Below are 10929 nucleotides of genomic sequence, written 5' to 3'. Positions count from 1 at the left end.
AAAATATGTGAATATGTTGAATTACCTTACGAATAAATATTTTTAAAAATACTGACTAACTCTAAAAATTCTCCAATATTTTCTAACACAAAAATATGTCAATATGTATGCTTTAAAATAATAAATATTTTTAAAAACATAGGTTTTTTTAGCATACCCTAAAATCCTTTACTATTTATTAACTAAAACTAAAATATGTTAATATATTTTTGTCTTGTCCCAGCCTTAGACTAATAAATATTTTTAAAATCATTGTATTTTAATAAATTTAAAAAATATTCAATATTTATTTATAGAGACTAAAATATGTGAATATGTTATATTTTTTGGCCATTAAAAATTTTTAAAAATACTCTCTTACAGTAACTCCAAAAATTCTTCAATATTTTCTAACTAGAACAAAAATATGTTAATATATTTTTATATAATTGTTTCTTTTAAACTAAAATTCTTAACCATTTATTAACTAAAACTATAATATGTTAATATATTTTTGTCTTGTCCTAGCCTTAGACTAATAAATATTTTTAAAATCATTGTATTTTAGTAAATTTATAAAATATTCAATATTTATTTATAGAAACTAAAATATGTGAATATGTTATATTTTTTGGCCATTAAAAATTTTTAAAAATACTCTCTTACAGTAACTCCAAAAATTCTTCAATATTTTCTAACTAGAACAAAAATATGTTAATATATTTTTATATAATTGTTTCCTTTAAACTAAAATTCTTAACCATTTATTAACTAAAACTAAAATATGTTTATATATTTTTGTCCTGTCCCAGCTTTAGACTAATAAATATTTTTAAAATCATTGTATTTTAGTAAATTTAAAAAATATTCAATATTTATTTATAGAAACTAAAATATGTGAATATATTATATTTTTTGACAATTAAAAATTTTTAAAAATACGAGAGTATTTACTGTAAGAGATTACAGTAACTCCAAAAATTCTTAAATATTTTCTAACTAAAACAAAAATGTCAATATATTTTTATATAGTTGTACCCTTTAAACTAATATTATTAAAAACATATTTTATATGTTTTTAGTATCTCCTAAAATTCTTTAATTAGATTTTAGTAATATTTATTAGTCTAAGGCTGACACAAGATAAAAATATATTAGCATATCTTAGTCTTAGTAATTTAAAAAAAATATTTAACATTTATTATATTTATATGCGAATATGTTTCATTTTTTACCAATAAACATTTTAAAAAATATTGTCTTTAGTAATTCCAAAAATTCTTAAATATTTTCTAACTAAAACAAAAATGTCAATATATTTTTATATAGTTGTACCCTTTAAACTAATATTATTAAAAACATATTTTATATGTTTTTAGTATCTCCTAAAATTCTTTAATTAGATTTTAATAATATTATATATAGTAAATGTAAATATTCAATATTTATTTATTAGTAGAAATTAAAATATGTGAATATGTAATATTTTTTGACCAATAAATATTTTTAAAAATACGGTCTTTTAATAACTCCAAAATTTCTTCAATATTTCGAACTAACAAAAATATGTCAATATATAAAGATATATTGACATATATAAAGATATAGTTGTATGTTTTAAACATTTTTGAAAACATCGTTTTTTAATATTTCCTAAAATTCTTTACTATTTATTAACCAAAACTAAAATATGTTAATTTATTTTTATGTTGTCCTAGCCTTTGACAAATAAATATTGTTAAAATCATTTTTTAGTAAATTTAAAAAATATTCAATATTTATTAATAGAAACTATGTAGAATTTTTGAACCAATAAATATTTTTAATTTAGTAATCCCAAAAATTCTTCAATATTTTCTACTAAAACAAAAATATGTCAATATATCTTGTAAAAATAAATATTTTTAAAAACATAGCTTTTTAGTGTCTCTTAATTCTTTACTATTTATTAACTAAAACTAAAATATGTTAATACACTTTTGTTTTGTCCTAACTATAGACTAATAAATATTATTAAAATCATTGTATTTTAGTAAATTTAAAAATTATTCAATATTTATTAGTAGAAACTAAAATATGTTAATATATTATATTTTTTGACCAATAAACAATTTTAAAATACTGTCCTTTAGTAATTCCAAAAATTCTTCAATATTTTTTAACTGAAACTAAAATATGTAAATATATTCTTTTCTTGCTTCAGCCTTACACTAAACATATTTTTGAAGTCATTCTTTTTTTCTTAATTTAAAAAAATCTTCAATATTTATTTATTAACCAAATCTAAAAACGTCAATTTATTTTTATATTTTGTAACATTTAATTAATAAATATTTAAAAAATCATTAGTTTTTAGTATTTTTTACAATTATTTATCAACTAAAAATATAATAAGTTTATATATTTTACTCTCTTTCAGTATTAGAATATATTTTTAAAATCATTGCGTTTTAGTAACAATAATATTATTTAATCCTTTTGAATTAAATTTTTCATTAACTAAAACTGGAAAAAGGTTTATTTTATTGTAACCTTTGATTAATAAATAGTTAAATAACAACCCCAAAAAATTTTTAATATTTGTTCATGGAAAAAGTCGTCAAAATATTAATTATTAACCAAAAATATTTAAATACAATATTACAGACATAATGGACAATCATGTTGTCGAAATTCTACAATTTAAATCCACGTAAACATGTTTATTGTGAACGACGAACCAAACTAAAACTGTGAAAAAATAAACACCTGCAGAAATAAACAAAGAAAATATAGTTAAAATTAAAGTGGAACACCCTGTATTAAAAGAAGAGGTATGTTACCGGCAACCAATTTCATTTAAAAAATTACACTGCATTCCACAGGCAATTTAGAGGCTGCAAGATAGGATCGCGTTAATGTAATCAACATTTTATAATTTAGTACCTGGGGCTCGAAGGTACGTTATATTCTCGGAGACGCTGACCACAAAACCACTACACAGGAATTTGATTATGTGTGTTTTATAATAGTTTCGTCCTGGTCCAGAATATTTTTCTTAATTGTCTACTTTTATTTCAGCCGTTTTCAAAATATCATGAAGTTTGTATGTGTGAATTAACAAGGACATTTTTGTTTTAACTGTGTTGTTAGTGTTAAATTCATTATTTCTTATAAATTATTCCATGAGAAATTAAAGCAATTGTGGTCACTGAAGAAGTTTTAATTTTCGAGAACTTATTTTAAATGCTCAAAAACATTTTATATTTTATAAACTTGAATGAATGAATAACTGACACAAAATGATGAATTTTAATCCAACAAGTTATTTATTTAACGTAATTTAAGAATCCAATTTCAGGATGCAACTTTTCGACAAACCAATTTGGTAAATTCGTTCCCAGAACCGACATCCAGTTCCAATATTTGGTGGACCCCGACGAAATTGAACTATGTTTTAGGTTTGATATTAGATAGTGTATTTGTACTACATAATGTTGTTGTGGAATTGGATATGTGTGAATGTGTCTTGAATGGATTTTTGTTGTTTTCTGTGATTAAGAATAATTTGTTACTGCTGTAGGTTAACACATTCAAATATTTACCACTAGAGATATCAAGGAATATATTGCAATATTTACATAAACGTTTATTACAAATTACTTTGCATATTAATAACAATAATTTATCAATTAAACACGTTTATCTATATCCTAAAATAAACTACCGCATTTATATTTAGTTTAGAATTAAAATAAACCATGTCGTAATTGTTGTTTTTTCTAATTTAGACACACCAAGGTAAAATCCAGTGACAAAATACAACTGCACTTTGGGTAAAATAATTAAAATGTCCATAAATACGTAATAATTACATTAGAATCGAAAGTAAGTGACGGGTCAAAGTTGAATTGCGCATGAATTAAATAAAAACTACCTTAATATAAATTAATTAATTTAAGTTATAGATGATTGAAGGCAGCTCATTCAAATTCGTTCAACATGAAGAAACAGATGCTCAAGTAACAATTGTCATCAATTTAAACTAAAGCGTAGAAGAACATTAATTTATTGTTGTTTTTGGGATGAAGGGTGAAATTAAATTGTACGAGAACTCCCTATAAAATTACTACTTTATGACCTAGCTTATAATCAGTAGTTTCCTTGTATATATTCTTGGTCATGATATTGAGAATGATCTAACATAAACATGTAATTATGGTAATTTATTGATGTGTATTTTGTATTATGTGTTATTTGCTAAATGAAGAAATAAAGTTTATGTTTTAATATATTATGGTTTTATTTTATTTTTATTGCCACAAAAACAATATTTGTTAAATCACTATTTTTTAATATTTACATAAATCGATGATGGTGGTTGATATAATTGAATAATCAATATATTATTAATGCATGATTATCATGAATTAATGTATAACACTTGAAAACAATTAGTAACATTTGTAGGTTTAACCTCGTTGTAAATACATTCATTTATTTACTAATTGTGCAAAAGTAATTAAAGATAGCAAAGAATGAATTGTAATATTTATACACATGTTTGTCACACATTACTTTGCATATTAATTACAATAATTTGAAATCAATTAAGCACGTTTATTTATATCCCCAACTATCGCATTTATTAAGTTAATTAGTTTAACATTAAATTAATTGTGCCTTTTTCTTTTAGTTTTGGATACACCAGTCGCCAAACAAAATTGTACAAATATTTGGTAAAATGACAAAAGTATCTGTAAATACATAATAATTACATTAAGATTGATTTATCGTGTCAAAGTTGAATTGCGCACAATTAATTAATTGGAAACAACATTTAATCAAGCTATAAATGATTAAAAGCAGTTCCAGCTCCTTCAAGTTCACCAGCACTTGAGTTAAGCCTCACCACCAAGATGAAACAGATGCTCAATTAACAAACGTTATCAAGTTCAAACTAAATCATAACAAGAATGTTAATTTATTGTTGCTTTTAGAACAAAGGGTGAAATTCAATTGCGCTGGCTGTTTCAAGAACCCTCTACAAAATTAGTACTTCATGATCTGGAAGTTGCTCCCAATCAACAATTTTAAATTATATATTCTTGTTGGTAATATTGGGGATGGTCTAAACATGTAATTATATTAATTTATGGATGTGGATTTTGTATTGTGCGTTATTTTTTATAGGTAGAAATTAAAGTTATATTATGATTTATTATATGTTACTTTATTCCTTGTTTTTTTTTATACAATTTTCCCTATTAGTATTTTATAATATTTCCGTAAATCTGATAGAATTTTAATATAAGTACGGAATTAATCCACATTTCTTGTATTATATAATTTAACTATAGAAAGATGGCAGTGCTACCTATGTAAGAGTAGCAAAGCATCTTTGATATTCAAAAACAGGAAACTGTAATCTAAGTCTATAAGTCAAATAAGTACAAAATATTATTTACAGATAATTATAATATTATTCAATACCACAAACAAATAATAAATTAATCAAGAACAATAACGACGGATTCGCCGGGCCACAAGGAAATATCCTTGAAACTTATGGTGCTCGGCTTCGAATCAATTCCAGGACTAACGACGACGTTTCCGCTATACAACAAGGTGGACAAATCGACGGTTTTCTTGGAGCTGCCCAAATTGCTGGCAACCACGAACGAGCTCATCCTCGGGTACCATCTTTGAATAACCAAGAAGTCGTCGGCGGAGTATTTCACCTCCATGTTCGCCTTGTTGATGCCGTCCTTGTTCACCGTGTTCATGTAAATGGACGGTGATTCGGCCCGGAGTCTGGTCATCGCCGACACAATGGGTACTTGATCGAAGATGGCGGAAGACCTTTCGGCCGGCATCCACGGGAGAATTTTCGACGTTTTGTTCGGCCACGGCATGCTGGTCAGGTGGTGGAGGTGCTTCAGGTCCTGGCGTTCGTTTTCTTTGTCGTTCACCGCTTGGAGGCCGATTTCGTCACCGTAAAAAATGGAAGTGGTTCCCGGTAGCATTAGTTCGAGGAGCGTCGCACCGATCGTGCCGTTTGCGAAGGGCAGCACGTTGGCGAGACGGTTGGTGTTGACGCTGCCCAACGACCAATGCACCCAGGGCATCCCACGTTTCGAGAACAAGGTGCCGTTTTGGATGTCGCTGATTTGCTTGGTCAGTGTTTGAACTCCTTGCTCGATCTTCAACCTCACGTCCACCAGATCTATGTTGTTGTAGATGATGTTGGACTTGTCAGCTGGGATGTTGTTGATGAACTCTTCGCTGACTATAAAGATGCAGTCTTGTCCCACAATTCTTTTCCACAAACGCAAGGAGTCGTGCAGCTTTGAGTCATTGACGAAATACTCCAGACCCTTCAAGTAGAAACCCTTGACGTTGGAGCTCCTCCATTGTTGCAAAGCCTTGGCAATATCGTTTTGTTCTTGCGTCAAAAACGACTCGTTGCTCTTGGTGTTGATGGCAATAACATTCGGCAGTTGCTTATACAACGGATACAGGGGCAAATCTAGTATAACCGAGATATTTTTCGAATCCAGCCGTTTCACCATCAGCTCGAAGCTTTCTTTGCTACCCAAAACCGAAGCGATCTGAGTCAAACTCGTGATGTTCTCGTAATCCTCCGGATAGTTGGGACTGGCGAATATCGAATTCAACCTAACACCTCTCACCCCCAAAGCGCTCAGATACGGCTCCTGTTGCCACAGGCCCATAAAGTTGCCGACCTGTCCCTCACGGTTGTAGAAACTGGCCGGGAACACCTCGTAGAACACGGAGCCTTGGTACCATTCGACTGGCGGGTTGCAACTGCTCTTAAGGGTGAACATCAGACCCACCACCATGGCCACCATCCCAAACATCGCTGCGAGGAACATGTACATGGAAATAGTACGAATCAAGGGCCAGTTCCAAGTCATGAAGAAATAGTTGTCTGGGGGGTTCTTGAAGGTGAGCTGGAGAGGTTGGGTTTTGCCATTCGTCTCCTACAACAACAACAACAAAGGTTAAGATTTATCAAATAACTGATGGGGGTGGTTACTTGAGCAGCGGTTTCTTCATCTTTAGTGATATGGTGGTAAATATTCCGATGGTTGAGTAATTGTGCACACGCTGGTTCAGCAAGTGCTGACGAACTTGAGGATGCTGAGTCGCCTCCACCCTTTTCATCGTCTGCAAATTAAATTCGTTCAATTGTATTAAAGTTGTTTTCGATCAATTTGCGTGCAATTCAACTCGATACACACTTTTCGTTCCGGTTATCACATATTTATAGAATGAATCGAATTTACGTGCAACAAAAATTGATAACGTAAGTGTTATCGCTGTTAATTTTTATTTGACCCCGTGTCTGAACAATTTTGATTATTGTGCTACTGGATTTTACTGCCTTGGTGTATCAAAAAGTGGACAAAAAGACAAAAATTAACTACGAGATGTAATTTAAATTATTTTGCTGAAGATTAATTCAACTAATTAAAATAGTTGTAACATACTAAGTACAGTAGTTTAATTCAGGATATTGATAAACGTATTTAATTGATATTATATCATTATTATTAAAATGCAAAGTAATGTGTAACCTTTACATAAATACCATAATTTATACTTTGATATCTTTGGTTATTTTTACACTATTAATGGGTTAACAATGAGGTTAAAGCTGCAAATGTTGTTTATATAATAATTCATTGACGCAGCAATTTTTTTATTACAATATTTATTAATTTGTAACGAATTTTTCCTAAATACATATTTATCAAAGTTGACGAAATCAACAATTGTCAAATTCTTTTGCCAAGAAACAGTTTTGAAAACAACAACCTAAAATTCTTCACACACACACACAAATATCCAGTTTCACAACAACGTGATGCAGTGCGAAAACGTACGAAAACACCCAACCTAATCAGATCCACGCATCTCAAATTTCAAACCTTGGACATGGGTCAATTTGACCGCGAGTTCCTCCCCGATGGTGAAATTGGGCGTCGTCGGTTCCGGCAACGGATTTATCAGATCGTTTGTGGGGGGCGACGGATTGATTAGAGGGCACGTAGACGCGTTATCCTCCGCCATGAACGAATTCGAAGGCGATGTCGGCAAATTAGCACCTCCATCGACCCTCAGAAATGCGTCCATTATCGTTGAAAACACACACAAACGACTTGTCGTATTGTTCCACAGTTGTGCTGAGTACGAGGTTTTAATTGGGAACAATTGGTTCACATGGTGCGGATCAGCTGATCCGACTATTTCTGTGGCGTGTCGCGACGCCCGGCGTCGGTATCGACCCGCCGCCAAATTTGAATTTCACCCGACGCGTGGGCGTAAAATTTAATTGTTTTATTTATTTATTTGTTTGAATATGACGTACTCCAATTCATGGTTTGTGTTATTAATTATTAATATTAGTATTATTATGCCTTGTTGTGCAATTCTGAGTTAAAACTTAATGTTATTGATAGCCCAATATACAGTATTAAATAAAAATTATACAATATCTGGACAATTCTTGGAAAAAAACATTAATTTCTCATTGGAATAACAAGTCTTTTTATAGTTTATCTCTTTGTTTTATTAAACAAAGTATAATTTTGAAAAAAATCAATCCCAATTTACACACCTTATCACAATGTATTATCAATATATTACACGTTTTTATTAAACAAAATTATTATTGTTGTTTCCCCCTAAAGACTTATGCAATTCAATGTTTATATTTGTGTAAAATATAATTATTAATGATTATTGCTTACGCATGGAATATTTATTTCTTTGTCGCAATTCAAAACATTATACCTTCAATAATTTTCCCTAGAAAATGTCATTCATAGGTCTCATGGTAACAATAATATTTACACAAAGTAAAGTTCCTATGTTGGTAAACGATCAAAAAATTAGGTTCAAAGGGTCGCTGTGCATTTCCATCAAGATGCCCATTTTATTACAAACATCATTGTTATTCATCAAAACCAGAAGTTACACTGAATGGCTTTTGAACTGTTTTTATCAATCTTACAACGTATCAATTACTACGAGATAAATCAACTAATTAATCGGCGGATGAAAGTCTTTAAATTGACAATTTTGATATAGAACCAATATTTGGCAAGTAAGTGCACACGTAAGTTAGTGAAAAGTAATCGAAAACTTTCGATTACGAAACGGTCAATTTTTATCACTGACCCTTCTTGAAATTTGTGACCGCGGGGCATTTATTAACGCACCATATCATCTTCAGATTAGTCGCTTATAAACATTTGACATCGAATCACCAGACTTTTAACGCGTGCCGCTTCGAACTCTTTATGAGTATGTTAACTTGTAGCCAAATTGAAGAAGAAATAGACGTAAGTTTGACTGGTTTGCCACGGCGATGGGTCGTTAATCATTGTAATTTTGCAGGCATAAATGTATATGGAGAATTTGTTGCTGATTAAATTGTTCGCCAAGTTTTTGGAAGGTAGAATTTGGTGCTCGTTGGATTCGGAGAAGCTCACCACATTTTTGGACGTTTACCACATCGAAAGTCCGGGTCATGGCTCTTGATTTTTTCGCTGGATGTTTGGGGGGTAAGAAAAACCACCATTTTACAACTAAATATAAAAACTAAAATGTGTTACGTAAAAGGTTGCGCCGGTGTGATAGTCGGCCACCCCCTGGACACGGTAAAGATCCACCTACAGACGCAAGACTTCAAAAACCCGAAGTACAGGGGAAGCCTCCACTGCCTCAAGACACTAGTACAGACGCAGGGCATCAGGGGCGTTTACAGGGGCATGTCCAGTCCGTTGGCCGGTGTTGCGGCCATCAACGCCGTCGTTTTTGGGGTGCAGGGCAACGTGCAACGCAACTGCAGCGACCCCGATTCGCTAAGAACTCACGCCTTGGCCGGCGCTACCGCAGGCTTGATGCAGAGTTTTGTCTGCAGTCCCATGGAACTGGCCAAGTCCAGGCTGCAGGTCGAAACTAAGGGGAGCGTTGGGCCTTCCCAACTTTTGGCACAAATTTATCGAAGTGACGGTGTCAGAGGGGTGTTCAAGGGTTTGAACTTGACTGTGGCGAGGGAGGTGCCATCTTATGCCGCCTACTTTTGGACTTACGAAGCCTTGACGCGTTCCCAAACCGGAGTTGTTTCGACCTTTGACATGCTGATGGCTGGAGGACTTGCCGGTAGTACCGACCAAATTTAACGCACCTTTTTGTTTACTAAAATAGTTTTTATGTGTGTTTAGGAACTGTTTCTTGGATTTTGACCTACCCAGTTGACGTGATAAAGTCCAGATGTCAGTTAGACATAACAGGAAGGTACAACAACGCCTTCGATTGTTTGAGGAAGAGTGTCAAGGCGGAAGGATTCTCGTTTCTATTTAGGGGTTTAACCCCTACAATTATTAGAGCCTTTCCCGTAAACGCCGTAACGTTCACCGTTGTAACGTGGACCATAAGATTATTCACCAGTGAAACCACCAAAACATGCCCCAACATATCAATATCGATAAACTTGCCCGAAAAAATGACGAATTAATTTATTCACATATTGGTTATAAATAAATATTTATCAAAATAAAACTGTGTGTTCATTCATTACTAAACAAAGTTATGCGGTTTTATCGCTGCAAAAACACTGACGGTTTAAACCAAAATCCACCTGTTCGTGTCACATTAATTAAACAGCAATTATCAAAATAAACTGACAGTTAATTCGTTTCACGAACTGCACACCGTAATAATTTTCAACGTGCCACCTAAAAAAAATGCATTATTCAAAAATGTCTTGGAAGAAAACGCTATTCGAAATCATTTGTTTTGTAAATGCGTTCTTCCACCTGATAAATTCAGTACTCAAACTTAATAGTCGCAACGAAAAGATTCTCGCATGAGATAAATGGATCGTGTCCCGCGAATATGAATATGCAACGCGTGAATTGGTTTTTTTTCTTAAGGTGT

At 31.6% G+C, this 10929-nt stretch overlaps 2 protein-coding genes across 2 annotated transcripts; one reads left to right on the top strand and one right to left on the bottom strand.

Moving 5' to 3' along the window:
• Positions 1-3595: 3595 nt before the first annotated feature.
• Positions 3596-8233, bottom strand: LOC109597119 (4F2 cell-surface antigen heavy chain). Its single transcript, XM_020012749.2, has 3 exons — positions 7914-8233; positions 7019-7149; positions 3596-6962 (listed from the first exon to the last, which is right to left on the bottom strand). The coding sequence occupies exons 1-3, from the start codon at positions 8116-8118 to the stop codon at positions 5469-5471; spliced, it is 1830 nt and encodes a 609-aa protein (XP_019868308.1). The 5' UTR covers positions 8119-8233; the 3' UTR covers positions 3596-5468.
• An 875-nt stretch (positions 8234-9108) lies between these two features.
• Positions 9109-10550, top strand: LOC109597124 (mitochondrial basic amino acids transporter-like). The gene is made up of 4 exons (XM_020012754.2): positions 9109-9329; positions 9385-9551; positions 9610-10152; positions 10215-10550. The coding sequence occupies exons 2-4, from the start codon at positions 9518-9520 to the stop codon at positions 10505-10507; spliced, it is 870 nt and encodes a 289-aa protein (XP_019868313.2). The 5' UTR covers positions 9109-9329; positions 9385-9517; the 3' UTR covers positions 10508-10550.
• The last annotated feature ends 379 nt before the right edge of the window (positions 10551-10929 follow it).

This window comes from Aethina tumida, chromosome 5, assembly GCF_024364675.1.
Source record: "Aethina tumida isolate Nest 87 chromosome 5, icAetTumi1.1, whole genome shotgun sequence".
Lineage (NCBI taxonomy): Eukaryota > Metazoa > Arthropoda > Insecta > Coleoptera > Nitidulidae > Aethina > Aethina tumida.
The sequence above is the reverse complement of the archived record's forward strand: the minus strand, read 5'-3'. Positions and strand labels throughout refer to the sequence as shown.